The 15,928-nt window shown below is 53.3% G+C and overlaps 1 protein-coding gene across 1 annotated transcript in view; it reads right to left on the bottom strand.

Annotated features, from left to right (window-relative positions):
- LOC119107224 (ral GTPase-activating protein subunit alpha-1) overlaps positions 1-5,116 on the bottom strand; it is a 28,418-nt gene extending 23,302 nt beyond the window's left edge. The window contains exons 1-8 of the mRNA XM_037230638.1: positions 4,821-5,116; positions 3,372-3,482; positions 2,867-3,038; positions 2,383-2,540; positions 1,891-2,000; positions 1,260-1,398; positions 722-842; positions 111-176 (exon numbers count right to left, since the gene is read on the bottom strand). Coding sequence (XP_037086533.1) covers positions 111-176; positions 722-842; positions 1,260-1,398; positions 1,891-2,000; positions 2,383-2,540; positions 2,867-3,038; positions 3,372-3,482; positions 4,821-4,938 — 995 coding nt within the window. The 5' untranslated portion in view covers positions 4,939-5,116. The remainder of the gene's footprint in view (positions 1-110; positions 177-721; positions 843-1,259; positions 1,399-1,890; positions 2,001-2,382; positions 2,541-2,866; positions 3,039-3,371; positions 3,483-4,820) is intronic.
- Between the last annotated feature and the right edge of the window lie 10,812 nt (positions 5,117-15,928).

Raw genomic sequence — 15,928 nt, forward strand, 5'->3', positions numbered from 1 at the left:
ATCCGTCGTCCGAACGCCGCCTCCAATGAGACGCATGTCACGAAAGGCGGGCAGCACGTGACGCCGCGGAGCACGCGGCGCCGGCGAGCCCGTCCCGGGCGCTGACGCACACTGGTCCGAAGGCGGCGCCGCCGCTCGAGTCGGAGGCGAGGCTGTGCAGCGAGGCGGGCGCGTCGCTGTCGCCGGCCGACGGCGGCAGGGCGCGCCGCGGCTCCGGCGTGCCCTGGCTGCCGTCGTCGCCTGAGCCGCCGCTGCCGGCAGAGGCGCGCCGGCGCCCGGCGTCACGCACCAGCGCAGCAGCGGCACGCGGCCCCGACGGACACACAGGCCGCGGCCACCCACATACACACACACAAGGCGGACGTCATGGCGGTCATGATAATGTGCAGAAATGGGGACGGACCCAAGAGACAGACACACACACACGACAGTTACTGACTTGCATAGCAGGCATCAAGGCAATCGTGGACATTTTTACACATGAAGATCACCACAGGCCTCAGCCAAACAAAAACTCCTCATGGACAAACAGCAGAGCTGTAGCACCAGCTTACAGACGAACATCAACATACAAAGAAGCACCGAAAGCCGGCAGTACCACGGAACCGTCACCTGCAAAACTGTCACCAGCGCATGCGCCGCGGGGGCGCGGCCTCACCCGGACTGGTGGGCGGACCCGGCCGGCGGTGGCGCAGTCTCGCGGCCGCCGGAGCGCGCGTGCACGAAGTTGGCCACCCAGCGGATGACGACGACGCGGCAGGAGACGAGCCGGTCGGCCGGCCGCGGCGCGCCGTCCACAGAGCTAGCCATCGGCGAGCGCTGGCGGCGCAGCTCGGGCAGCGCTGCCGGCCGGCCGGGGAGGCGTCACCGGCGGCGGTGCGACCAGCACACACGCCAGTCAGGACGGTGGCGGCGGGGGGCACGGGAGCGCGGCGTCACCATACTGTCCCGACGCGGCCCCGGGCGTCCACGTGCCGGTGCCGGATGAGAGGGACTACACGACGTGGAATGAACGGAGCGAGACCCGTCCGCGCAGGGGGGGGGGGGGGGGGGGGCGGGACAGGACGGGACGGGGTGTCAAAACTTTCGCCTGACCAGCCGACGTAAAGCGTGATGTGGTGAGTCAGAGACCACATCCGGGTGCTGACATGGACCGACCACACGCAACGTGGTCATCGCGCTGTTACGACAAGGTTTATCACGCATCCGTGGATACAGTCCGCTAATCGGCTTCACGCCATCGCGGTTTGCGAACTTACTCAGCGTTGGCCTGTACAGGTTCGTGTGCCAGTTGAAGTCGGGAAATATGTGCGGAAGATAGAACTGCTTGAAGTTGTCGAACAGAAAGTTAAAACAGCGCACATGGTACGCCTTGTCCTTCCACTCTATCCTTGTGAGCTGCAAACGAGGAAACACGGCTGTCGGGCTGCACGGCGCAAAAAACGCAGCTGTCACGACCCCATTGTAAGACTGTAAGCCGACATCAGCACGCCGCTTGGTGTCGCATGCCCAAATATCAACCCCACAAAGCGACGCTAAAGCGCGAAGCTAGGAGCACGCTCGCAGCGTATTTAAACGATGGGAAAGGACAATCAAGTCCTGGTGACCAGAGGATAATTACTGTGGTTACTGATCAACCACTCTCACCGTCAGCATTGAGTACAATCATGCATAGAATAGTACACACTGCCATGTTATGCCTTCGTATATATGTCGTACGACGCACATAAGGAGCTGCGTGGCAATGCATACATTGCTACACATAGAAGTTTCGCTCCTTCACTTCTGTACACGGTTGACCATCCTGTAGTTATTTTCATTAAGAACGAGATGGCCCCGGTTGAACACTAACATGGACCATCCGGCACCTGATCTCAGCCGGCTGCTAACCTGCGTGACCATGTTGTCCATGAGGCACTCCAGGAAGAACCGGGTCAGGTCGTCAGAGGCCTTCTCGACGCCCTGCGGCGGCAGGATGGGCGCCACGTCCACTGGGCCCACTGCAAAGGTGCGGCGCGTCTCAGGTCTGTCCTCGCTGCCGGTCGCAGAGGACAGGGGGCAGCAGGGCCGATGTCCCGACACATCTCGCAGGCGGGGTCGACCGCCCGGTCCGGCCCGGCGGACGTCCCAGCACGTCATAGCCGGCGTGCGAGCCGTCTGGCACGGCTAGGTGTGACACGGCCCAACATCACACCACGGTGAGGACCGTCTTCTCATTGTGCCTGTTGTCCGGCTGGGCCGCCTCCTTACCGTGCCTGTTGTCCGGGTAGGCCGTCTCCTCACCGTGCCTGTTGTCCGGGTCAACCGTCTCCTTGCCGTGCCTGTTGTCCGGCTGGGCCGCCTCCTTACCGTGCCTGTTGTCCGGCTGGGTCGTTTCCTCACCGTGCCTGTTGTCCGGGTGGGCGGGTGACACTCGTGGCGCGCTCTGTGGGGCCGCGTGAGACGCAGGCGGAGGGAAGCCCGGCACCAGGGTGGCGAACATCGACAGCAGTTCATCCGAGGCTTGCTCGCCCACCTCTTGGAACCAGATCAGGAACATCCTGCGACGCGGAGGCCGGTCATCAGCTCTGCTGGGGCGTGCCTCAGTCCACATCACCACATGCCCCACCCGCCAGCACCAACTGTGAGTGGCACTACTAAATAAATACGTGACAAATACCGGATCAGAGAATAGCAATTCCGGATGCTGCTCGGTGCGAGAAAATTGCACTTCATGCAAAATCAATGACCTAAATCTCCATGAGGTAGCAACCTAACAGCAGACTACCACCAGCCATCACATGACAACAGCTGACCATCACTGGTGACGACAGGATAGGAGAGGCCACCCAGATCACTATGCCACAGCAGAGGGAGGGGGCCTGACCTCATGGCCTCGCGCCGCAGCCGCAGAATGTTGCCCGGGTGCAGCAGGGTGCGCATCACCCGGCTGACGCTGTGCAGCTGCCAGCGCTGCTGCAGCAGCTCAGGCAGCAGCAGCAGGATGTGCTCCAGGATGTAGAGCACCGACTCCACGTCTTCGCGGTGCGCCCGGTGTGCTGAGGCGGACAGGGGTGCAGTCAGCTGCGATGTCGGCTCCGGCCGGAGGCGACGGCCAGGGGGGGGGGGGGGGGGGGCTGTGAGGTACCTGCCACACCTGGCAGCCAGCCCCAGCCCCATGTGAACTGTGAAGCATGCTGTTGATAACTGAACAGCCCTTGGAATAGTCTGATACGATGCTTGATGAAACTTCGCTGGGCTGTTGTAATAGGTAAGCCATGACACTATCTGTTCATATCATGTAACACAGTAAAACAAGCCCTGCCTTAGAAGCTCTAGAGAAAGTGAATATCATTTACAGAAATTCCGGCCATTGGTAACAGGGGACTTACGCTTAATCTTGACGCTGGCCTCAGCTGCAGCAAAGACATCATAGAAGAGGTAGTAGATGTGGCTGTAGTGGGTCTCAAAAATATATTTTGCTTCCACAAGGTCAACATTTTCTGGAAGAAGAACATTTCATGGTCAGAACATCTCTGAAAGAGTGGATGCAAGGAAAGCCATGGTGAAAAGTACTTGTTTTGTTCATGACATGCACTCAAACTGGACAATCCCGTTTCCATAACAAAGCAGCATATACAGCTCTGCAAATTCAAGTAAAATGAGCCCCATAAATAAGCAGAAGTAGAGAAAATCTGAAGGCAGTGATTTCCAATAGCACATGTGCACTTCCCATGTATAAGGCAATACTGTTGCCAATTGAGTTGCTTCAGGCAGTATTCAATTGGTCTGATGACCTGTCTTGACTCTCAATATCTGCCCTCCACATATCACATGAACAGTATTCACATGCTACAGCATGGCATATGACTTGCATTTTAAATTCGTGTGAATTAAACTGACACAAATGTGTAACATTGCCCACTTCAATATGCTGGAGGCCATTCTCTGGTCTCACCAGGCCATAACTCAGCCAAACGGCTTTGAATCGACTTGCTTGACATTGCAACTTGTTATCTATAAGATCATATCTGGAGTGCCACCTGCCAGTAAAGTGGTGAGCATAACTTTTGAGTACATGGGGCATGCAGTTTCCACCATAAAAAACAGGTGGATTATAATGATGCCATACAGCAAAGGTGGTGCTTCAGAAAGGGATGCAGCAGCACCAATAAATTTAGGTATAGAAAAGCTTCCAATTGAAGAGAACATCCATATGTCATGACATACTGGAACAGCCTGATCTCAAAACAGCAACACAAAAATACAAGTGCCTGCATATAAGCAGTTCAGTTATACCTGCATCACACAACATGCATGGCCTTGCTGTACACCTTTAGGGTGCAGGATTAGTCCTCTGCTTTGTTCTTCTGTTTGGCCGCCAGAATAAAATACATCGACTCCTACAATATATCATATAGCCTAATATTGTATGCAGGTACCTCATCTGAACCATTGTGACCTGGATTGCTTGCATTGAATCCATTCTGGAATTGATCTTTGTATATTTGAGCAAGAACTGTACTCTGCTTGAAATTATGCAGTGCTGTCTGAAGCACAAACCTGAGCAGCCCCAGAAGCTGACCAAGGGTCAGACTAAAAGTAAGTACACACCTGCCTACCAAAGCTACCTATTTCATAAATATGGCATTCTTAAAAAGTTTGTGTAAGTTAGCATCTTTCCACTGAGAACTTAACAACAAATTGAAAGGTACAAAATGTCACATTTCTCAATGTGTTGTGTTCATGTTAACAAAATAGCAAAATGCCTGCCCATGCCATTCACTCATTAGTCACGGCAATGCAGGGCAGCAAGCCAACACATTTCATGCCCAACTCACCCAATATGATGCGAAGGTGTTTCAGGCGAGTCGCCGAGTCCTTCTTGGTGTCGAGAATCTTCTGAATGGACTTTTTGACATCAACGGCGGCATGTCCTTTCTTGGCAAGATTGAACATGCTGACATTCTATAAAAATGTCAACCGACAACATATGCAGGTTCTCATTCGAAGCGAAATATCACTGAACAAGACTTGCAATGGCTCTTACAACTTAACCGAGCAAACCTTCCCCGACAGCACCGCAATGGGCAGTGTACCCACAACCAATCACTACCGCCCGTCCTTTCCCACAGATTTCTACTCCACATTCGTCTATCGCCGTTTGTTTAGAGGGCCTTGGCCCTACCAAGGGTAGGTAAAAAGAGTTTCAGTTTTTAGGCTTGATGTGTGATTTTCATGACGTCATGTAATGGCTTAGGCCAAAATAACAAAAATGTGTTGGCCTAAGCTGACATACTGGAACAGCTGATTGGTAATGGCTTAGGCCAAAATAACAAAAATGTGTTGGCCTAAGCCATTGCAATGTAGTACATGGCATATGACATTGAATTCATTGAGATTCACTCAAAAATTAAAGAAACGTAGCGAACATATAAGTGTGAACTCTACTGTTTCCCTTGCATTACCACTGATCACATCATTGTTGGTTAACTAAAAAAATGACGAAACTTCTAGCTTTGGATTTTCGCTATCTCCTTCATAATCATAGTCATATAAATCAAAACAAGGTCCTACCAGCTTCTGTAAACAAGAGAGTCATTGTGTAAAAAAGAGACACGTCATTCGTGGTCTGTGGCGTTGTTACTGTTACATTCGTATACCATTTGTACATTGTTGCACTGTTATCCTATTGTTACTCATCACTGTTGTGCGTGACGAACACTTTTGGTTCAGATATAGTCACCACATTCTCCGCCCTGACTCTTGTCTGAAGTCAAACCAACAATCCGGTGAGACCAGGTGTATTTGTGTGACCAAATGCAGAAAGCAAAGCATTGAAATAATATGATACTGAGGCCATCTAGACACGCATGCCACTTCACACTTTTTTAAGGAATAAATGCCCTGTTGAGGATCATATTCGCATCTGTGGCGACTTTATGGAATGAATTCTATCAGTTACTTTTCACAAATTGCAGTTTAGTGGAGAGCCTACAAGCACGGATGCACAAGCAGGTGACATTCGGAGCACTCACACTCCGACCGACCGCCACACTAACGACACCTGGCACTGTTCATGCTTCCCTTCCCCGGCCATTGGTCACTCCATCCGATTATACACCGTCTCCTGCTGACCCTGGAATACACTTATGTCGTTCTGAACGTTTTGAAAAAGAGTCGTGCACACCAGGTTCCATCACCAGCTAATAAAGCCTAGCTTGCCCATTTGTTATTAAAAATTTAATCAAAACCAATCAGATAATAACACAAAAATTGAAAGGGAATTACTTGAATCGAGAGGGCTATGTCGGCAGATGAGCGATTAACACTGCCGGCCGAATAATGTGCAACAATGGCACGGTATGCGCATGATCGCACCCGCAGTGCACGACTAGAACTATTTGAAATTAGGTGCTACCATCATTGAGTGAGACGCGGCCGAATACCGACCGAATAATGTCGACCAAATAAAATGGAGGCCAGAATCCGACGTGTTTGTTGTAATGGCAGCTGGTAGCCCTGTACCAGCGCGTCTCGCTCAAAGTTTGCCGGCACCAGTGCCTTGCCAGCACTATCGGCCGGCAATGTATTTAATGACGCTGGTACAGGGTCATCCGCTGCATTCCGTCGACGCCCGAACAGCTTCGCACATAACACGCGCCCGGGTGGCCGGCTAGATACTCTTCGCCCGGGTGGGTGGGGTCAATTTGACTCCTACTGAGATCTCGGGAACCATGAAAGCTAGAAACACCAAACTCACAGGGTGTGTTGACCTATACGTGAACACACTTGGGTTAAAGTTTCAGGTTCCCAGGTCAAGCGACCTTTGGGTCAAAAAAGGTCAAACAAGGTCAAGTTCCAGGTTGGTCTCCAAAGTGCCCCCAGAACCCGTATAACCATTTCTAAGCAAAAAGTCACATGCTCATTCAAGGTCAGTGACCTTGTCTGACCTTGTGAAGGTCAAAGTGACCAAAATCATACAGGACTGCCCTGAGTTTTGCATTTCACTAAGCGACAAAGATTACGCTAGGCAGTATGTTCCTAAAAACAAAATGTTTACCTGGGTCATTTTAGGTCATTTACCTACTTGGACCTCTAACAAGTCCATGGAAGATGTATAATGCGGTTCACGCTATCAATAAAGTCGAAACGAGCACCAGAAATTATCCCATATGGCAAGCCCCAGAGTAACAACAGGTTGGTTTTGACCATGGTGTGATCTTCATACCTGACCATAGGCCAATGCTATTTACTCATTCAACTGTTTTGTTGGCTAAGGAAGTATCTCAGAGACGTACGGCTTCGTCTAACACTCCGTTGTTGAATCAGATTAAAGGATTCCCCAGAAATTGCCTTCGCTAAAACCATGGCCTGACTTTGACCTGTTACAGGTCAGCGCCCTTGCAAGTTACATCTGAATTGTTGGTGCCAAACGATCCGCTATTCAATTGTCTACAGCTATGGAAAATTGGGCGTAGCCACGCCGCGCCGTCAGGAAACCATTCCGGAAAAAACCTTCGGGAGGATCAATTTGCCCCCCACCCTAGCGCGTGTTAAGGTTGATGCGCCAATCGCACGGCGCGTTGCAATGTTCAGCTGTCCAATTCAAACTGTTTTAGTCGTGCGCATCAGGTGCGACCTCGTGCACTGTGTGGGAGCATGTGGGGACACTCTAGGCCGGCAGCGGAAGTCGCTTGTCGTCCGCCATGACTTTTTCAAAGCATCTCTTGACTGCGCATTGCCAACTGATGTCAGCCTGGCCCTAGAGTGATGGTCAGACCACAGCGACCAGAAAAATACTATAATTGCGTGTGAAGAGTGCGACGGTGCACATCCGATGACCTTTGCATAGGACAATCAGCCGTTAGCATAACATATTTGTTTGATTCCGGTTTTTATCTTATTCGTCCGACCCCCGACAGTGCCTCACTCAATGATCACGGGCCAGCCCCACCGGCGATCTACAAAGTTATGGCGTCGAATTTAAATTACTTCAAGTCGTGCTCTTAGGGTACAACCATGTGTGTACGATCTGAATGTGGAAACACTCTCGTCGGGCAATGAAAATCGCTGATCTCCCGACAATGCCTTTTTTGTTCAAGTCATCCGTTGACCGTCCATTGCTAATTGCTGCTTGCCTAACCGTGGCGTGACTGCTAGAAGACGGCCACCTTGGTTAACAAAGAAATGCTGCAAATTTTGCACAGCCATCGGCTGGCATGACTTTTTTGTTCACATCAACCAGTTAAGGGGTATTGCAAACAGCGGACGGCCTGTCACTAAACGTTAGACGGGGAGAATAGTTTCAGTTACCCACGAAAAGTGCAACTGTGCGCGTTCCATAGCGCTGGTTGTGGGATATAAGCTGCCAGTATAACACACTTGTCCCCTTAGGGAGCCTATTTTGTTCGGCCCCACCACCACATTGCTTCACTCAATGCTGACGTGGCGGCCGAAGCGGTGATTTGCAGGGCTGCGGCGACAAACTTCAAATACCTTTTTCCTTTCGAGGCGGGTGCAACCCTGTGCGCACTTTCCCATTATGACATCATTCTCGGCCGGCAACGTAGATTGCTCGCCGTCCGACACGACCAGTTTTGCTCAAAGCACCCCTTCAGTGCGCATTGCTAGATGCTGCCAGCGCCATCCTAACGTGATGGCCAGAATGCTGCGGCGCGGGAAAAAAATCATGAACTCGCGCTAAGAATGTGACGGTGTACATGCGATTGTACCTGTATAGGGCTGCCAGCGCTGCTGGTAGCTAGCTCCATCTTATTCGATCGAATCCCAAAGAGTGTCTCATACAATGCTGGTGGGGCGGAGCTTGCGGCGATTTGCAACGGGTTTAGCGGCAATTTACAAATTGCACATGCGGTGATTTGCATCTGCGCTTAGCAAAGCTGTCGTCATTGATGCACATACACTCTAATGGCTGGCTATCGCCAGCCGTTGGCATCATCAGCTCCCCTACTTTGAATCATTGTTCCACGAGACGTGAAAATAACACACCTCAGACGAGCTACCAAAACGTTCGAGCATATGTGAAATAGGTCTTCTGCCCCCCAGCCAGAGCAAAACGGCTCTACGAGTGGTGAAATACCCATGTGGTATGCTCCTACGGGGTATTTTATACCATGTAGTTATGCTCGTTTATTTTTTACCACATCGCTTGCAGAACAAAGTTTGCTCACATCGTGTACGTTCGCGAAAAAATAGTTGTACCAATAGCTCCTCGAGGTTGAGACCAGAAGGTGTACTGAGAGCTTCTCGACGTTGGGACCAGAAGGTGTACCGACAGCTCCTCGAGGTTGAGACTGGGTGTGCCCACAGCTCCACGGGATTGAGACCAGAAGGTTCACCGACAGCTCCCCGAGGTTGAGATGAGACGTGCTTCTCGAACTAATGGGTGGACTTCAATGTTTAGAATGCTGCGACGTTTTATCATCCTCCGGAAATGATGCTTTCGTCTTTATTTTGTTCTTGAAACACCGGCCCGCAATTCTGGAGAAAGATATGGTGCGTCATTGTCGCGTCTGAGTCCAAATCGGAGAGCTTTGCTGATGGCGCGCGGTATTTATGGTCGCGATCCACTGCAGTCGTTCGACCAAGGGCCACGCAGAAGCGCATCTCGTATTTGTGTGCATACATGTCCAAACACTTTGGCAGGCACGCAGAGACGGCTTTGCCGAACGTCATCACTTTCTCCCTTCCTCGCCGTTGTCGGGTGCGGCGGTTCGGCGGACTGGAACTAACGAGGTTGGTGCCGGTCTCGGGTGGGCAGCAGGTGGGGCCGCACTCGCCACGCGCCGCGCCCAGTGGGTTTGCAATGATCGAACTGTCACGGGTCCAGGTCAAACGAGCAGCCCGCCGACGAGGACATGGCCACCAGCAGGATCCGCGACACGTTGGTACTCAGGTGACGGGTAGTCCCTGGCGCGCCTTTCTTCATTTTGGACTGGGACAGCTTCGGTCGCCGAGGCTTCAAGCCGCGACCGCCAAATGTAGTGCGTCGCAAGCTGCGAGCGTCGATACTTATGTTTGTTTTACATCATCGTTAACATATCACCTATTCCTATTGTTTTCTGCAAAATCTTTTTCAGTACAAGCGTCACAGCCACTTTGAATCACAACTACACATGTACAAATTGAATGTATACCGTGAGTTTTACATGGCACAAAGTACACCAGTGACAAAACGTTTTGGTCTCAAAGCGATCGTTTTCTTCACGTTTGGCGCTCCACTGACAAGCGTCTTTTGGTCTGCGTACGATATCCCAGCACAGTACCAGCGTCTCTTACTGCACCCGGCCGTTGGCTCCACAGTCAATGGCACGCGATATAATAGATCGACGGTCGCGCTCGGCGCGGGCCCGGGACGGATGCATCGGCACCTGCTGTCCCGTCACCTCACCTCGCGCTTCTTTGGCGGACAAGATCACACAGTTCAACGACAGATCTTTCAGACAAGCCGGTGCACGCATATGGTGCAGAAGACAGTGTATCATGGCCAGGTTTCGCCCGGCGACAAAGTGGCCTGTTTTGGGTTAGTCCAGTTCACGCAAGATCTGCGCTATACGCTCCTGATGACGGCAGCGTCTGACGATCCTGACGCAGGGGTTAACCATTTTCTGGATACGCGTTAGCTGTGTCGCGCTGCAACCAGCCCAGACAGTCGTGTAGCAAAACATGAGGCTAAAACTAAGGCCTCCGCTAGCTTTTTCCCCTTCTTCGGTCGCCGATGCGAAATTGGTGACTTATAGGACATTTTGGCGAAGCAAGCTTCACTATGACAGAAGCATGCTCTCGAAATAAGATTCCTGTCCAGAACGACTCTCAGAATCCTTGCACTAGTCGATGGACGTGACGTCCGCCACCGAAACGTGCTTCAAAATTTATGTCAAGCACGTTATTCCGCGGAGATGTGAGAACAAGGTTATTCTTTGCACTGTTAATTTTTAGAGTATTCTGCAGATTACATTGTCGCAAATTGATCGGAAGCGTCGCCGCAAGACGCTGATAATGATTCCATTATCTCTGCACGCCTCCTCCTCCGACATGCTTTTCAGCGCTGCGTGCAGCCCGGACAAGAGGGCGGGGTGCACCTTGGCCACACTATTTACAACACGGTGTGGAGGGGGGCGGGGGGGGGGACAGGGCGGCAGAGGAGGTGCTTCTGCCTCCAGCACGGCAGCGACACGAGACCCAGTTGTCGCAGAGTGATGGTTCAGCCGATCGGCCCACTCCTGGGCGCCCTCACGTGTGCGGTAACACCAGATGTACCTAAAGAGAAAAGACCGCTCCACGCTGTTTGACTCGAATGAGCGAATTACGATGAAAAAGTAAGACGACCTGGTTCGATGCTGCGCGCTTTTCACCACGCTCCGCCTGGCAGCATACGCCTGGTGAGTCTCGGTGCGCGGGTCAGCGGCACGCTAGGCACTCGCCAGGTTACATCCTCCCAGAAAACACCGCAGCTCCTCTGTATCCTTAAGCCACGGGCATGAGCGAGATTTGAGCCGCTTTCTCGTTGGCAGCATGTGCTCGTCCAGTGCGTGTGGCCAAGCTGCAGGCCAGGCCGACTATCCGTCCTCCGCACGGCTCGTCCCCTGCGCTGCGGTCCAGTCCGCCAGGAGTCCTAGCCGCAGCACGTCCGGTGTGGGGTTCTTGGCGGACATTACGCCCGCGGTCCAGTCCTCCAGGATGAGTTCCAGCATGTCCGGTGCGAGTAGGGGGAGTCCGCTAGGAGTTCCAGCCGCAGCGCAGCACGAGGTTTTTGGCGGATGCTCTGTGTCGTCAACAGTAAATGAGTCGCTGGTTCCGTATGCGTGTGGGGCTTCCATGCAGGTTTTGCATCGCCATCTAAAGAACACCTGTATGGGCCATTTGTACGCCAGTTTGGAGTCCTACACGGCCCGTTCATCTGGCGGCTTAGCTGAACGCCGGTCACATTCCTGCATAACCTGCTTTTGAGGCCGCCACCAAGTGCGCTTCCAGACACCGGAGAAGGGCCCCCGGTCTCCGCCACACGATCAGCTGCCACTGAGGTGTTCCAGAGCACCGCTCTGGGACCGCTGATGGGCACCATTTTATGAACGATGTGAGCCTGTACACGGTGAGTAACATTTTGATCACCTAGTACGCGGACAACGTCCCGGTTTCGGTAACCGGCCGTCAGTCTGATCCCGCGCGGATTGTTTGCTGCATGCAATGTGCCATCCAAATATCAGTCAGAACCTGATGCAGCCAGCACCAACGAGGCAAAACTTCCCATAACTGGCACCCGTCAGATACCCCACCGCCCTCCCAACGCCACTCTCCATCTCGGCCGCACGCGCATACTAGGGGCGGACACTGCTTAAAACCTGGGCTTACTGCTGGACAGACAGTCTCCTTTTGGGCCTCATGTTGACGAGATCGTGAGTCTGTGCAGTGATTTGCCCATCGGATTGTTCCACGCCAAGCACAATCTGCCATTTGAGGCTTTGCCCACCGTCATCAATGATCTTGTTCTCTCCACTGTACGGTAGTGCATTTCCGTATACGGCAGCGCGTCGAAACAGTTCACACACCACAGTCTGATAGTCTCTAACTTCAGCACTCCGGTGATCCCAGACCGCCAGAAATACGACCACATCAGAGACGCGCCCTCGAAGCTTGGCTGTCTTTCCGCCCGTAACCTCTGTGCAGAGTGTTGTGCTGCCTGTTGCGACAAGTACTGACCTCTGAGGAATGAGTGACGCCTATTCAACAACGCCCGCTTATCAGGTACATCAAAGGTGTGCTGCACGGGGAATAGGACCTGTTAAGGCCGCCGACCACTCACTCTGAAGCAGGTAGGCGAACATCCGCGTGCAGAGCCGTGACTTCATTCAACTCATTGTCAGTAGCCGTGCGAGAAGTCCTACATATGCTGCGGAGGGATCCTTTGGTTGGTTTGCAGTAACAATAGGAGCGAGAGAAGCGGACTGTTAGGTTTTGACCGGACTTTGTGTGTGTGTGTGTGGGTGTGTGAATGGACTGTATGAATGCTGCAGCGCGGCCGAATGGGCGCCAGCTGAGTGTACCGGTTATGTGCTACGCGGATCAATGCCAGTCTACTTTTGTCTTTTCATGTGTGTGGCATCGTTAGGCAGACACATTTCCGCAGCATTATTGTTTCGTCTGTGTCCGGTCAGCAGCTGTACGCAGCAGCCGTACGCAGCTGAACACGCCGATGTGCTGCTCCAGGCATCAAGAAGGGCGGGGGGGGGGGGGGGGTCTGAATCGACAACGCAACGAGCTGGCAGGTACACTGCATGATGTTTACAATCGCTATGGAGGCGCACATCCTTCTGTGACGTAAGCCTATTGGGCGGCTGGTGGCGCGCTCGCGCCGTCTTGTAACCTGTATTTTGTATAGACATGTCTAACATCCAGAAATGACTTGCAGGTTTTCGCCCTGGACAATCGCCGCGTGTTCGGGTTATCTTAGCAATATCAAAATGCATGTTTTGTTGACAAAGGGATGGTCTGGGCGTTGATAGACGCTTGTGCAGACTTGTCCCCCCGCAATGGGCGAAGCTGTTCCCATGATCCGATGAATTGTGGTGACCGAAGCATGGAAAAGCTATATTCGGCTTACTGTAGAGGGGCGCAAACCGACATGTGTCCTGGCACATCTTGGGAAGAGGAAACCAAGCGCAGCGCCTGGGATCGGTTGAGCGATTACCTGCGGATGTCTTCTGCAGATAGCGTGTGCGCATGCGTGGCAGCGTTCTGCGTGTGCAGCTGCCGCCGCACACGAGCCCGCTGCTTTGGCGAGGCGGGATCGTTATCGCCATCGTGCAGCATGCGGCCAATCCTGTGACCACCTCGTGTCAGTCCGAGCCAGCCGGGGGCTGATTCGACGCGTTAAGGGCGCCTCCTGGTCTCTGAGCCAGCGAGGGCTGGGTCCGATTCGACGCGCTGAGGGCGACCGACTCTCGATCTCTGGACCAGTGAGGGCGAGGCCCGATTCGACGCGCTGAGGATGCCTCCAGGTCTCCGAACCAGGGAGGGCGGGTCCCGATTCGACACGCTGAGGGCGACCGACTCTCGGTCTCTGGACCTGGAGGATTCACGTGCAGGAGAGAGCGGATAATTGCGCCGGCGAAAGCGTAGTCAATATGTGCAATTGGCACGCTTTTGTGTGTACAAACCACGGGTCCGCCGGCTTGGGGCGTTTTCAGGGGTTGCTTGGTGTTGGAGCTCAATATCCAGACGACATGAAAAGGTGAAGTCAACTGCGTCGTGCAGATGAAACGAAACGGCTACAATTCACCGCCGGGTCCCAGAAGCTGCCGACCCACTGAAGCGTCGCCAACCGAGCCCTACCACCTGTTTCGAAATCGATCTCGAGCGCGTGACACTGGTCTGAGCAGAGAGAGATTGAGCTCTGCCCACTGCCCAGCCATGTGCTCCTGTCTATTGTGACCAATGTACACTCCAACTATTTACAACCGTCCTAGAATTCGTTGGTCACAATCACCCCATGACCCAAAACTTCAAGTCGCGGCAGCTTCATCGATTTCGTGGCTGAGAATTGAACACACACACTGTCTGTTTGCTGCGAAGCTCAGTTTTCTTTTTGTTTTGTTGACACGCTGAAGCTGACACTTGGTGGCTCCTCCCCAGATGGAAAGACTGCAATGAAAATGTGAGAAAAGATGGGCCTGGACCAAGCGTTTGAGCGCATCGAATGTAAAAAAAATGGCGGATATCGTGATGGGATCGCGGAAAGGAGTTACACAAACTGACCACCAAGTATATATGCAGCCCCACGTCAGATGCTGATCTACGAGTACGCCAATGGTTGTAGCGGTTGTATTGGGATATATGTTTTGGGGCCCGATATTGTAATGTTCAAATATTCTATCTTTTTGAGCGACTGCTTGGTTCCAATGAGAGCTCTAAATGTTTCGTTTGGCTTCATCTTGGGACTATTAATCCGGAACCATACTGGGATCACAGGTTGATTCCTCGACCCCGCTGCTCAGTTCAGGGAGACCGGTGAGTGTTGGTTGGAAATGATCGAGAACTTGGGTGTCGGTAGTGTAGGACAAAAATCAGCCATGGGTGAGCCAACAGGGTAGGTCGTTGATGAAGAGTAGGGGGAGCATTGGCCGAGAATGGCTCCTCCGGGCTACTCCGTGGGTCAGTGGGAGCGTACCAGAGCAGGCGCCGGCCACTGTCAGCTTACAATCACTGAGATAGCTCCAGAACCATCCCGGCTGCACGCCATCACACTCCAGTTCGTCCGGGAGGACGCCGTGGTCGACGCCGTCCAAAGCTTTCAAGGACTTTGGAAGTCCGCTGAATCCATCGGAGCGAGCTCTCCGAGACACACAAGATGCCAAGCTGCTGCTGTTTTAAAATAATGTTCATCTCGTCAAGTCGGGGAGTAAGTGACCTGGTATTTACGAGGTCGAAGCTGGAGCTGAGACGGCAGCGCTGGGGAGACGCCAGCGGCTGCGGGCCTGAATCGCCGGTGCTGCCGCAGGCTCCTCCGGGGTCACGTCACCAGCAGCCTCCTCCATGTCGCCGGTGCTGCCGCAGGCTCCTCCCGGGTCACGTCACCATCGGCCGCCTCCATGTCGCCAGTGCTGCCGCAGGCTCCTCCGGGGTCACATCACCAGCAGCCTCTTCCATGTCGCCGCGGTGCCAGCGCCGGCCCGGTGACGAGTCACGCAGGAACCACGCCGAGCGGTCGCCCCGCTGACGGCGCCCGGGAATAGCCCCGCTGACGACACCCGGGAACAGCCTCGCTGACGACGCCTGGGAGCAGCCCCGCTGACGACGCCCGGGAACGTTGCTGCTGCCTCGACGGACTCGGCTGTCAGCCTGCGATCCGCAGCTGCCGCTCCGCTGACGATAGTCGGGATGTGTCACCAGCAACTGCCTCTTCCGGAGGTCACCAGTGCACGAAGTG

This window comes from Pollicipes pollicipes, unplaced genomic scaffold, assembly GCF_011947565.3.
Source record: "Pollicipes pollicipes isolate AB1234 unplaced genomic scaffold, Ppol_2.1 Scaffold_2555;HRSCAF=2994_pilon_pilon_pilon, whole genome shotgun sequence".
Classification (NCBI taxonomy): Eukaryota; Metazoa; Arthropoda; class Thecostraca; order Pollicipedomorpha; family Pollicipedidae; genus Pollicipes; species Pollicipes pollicipes.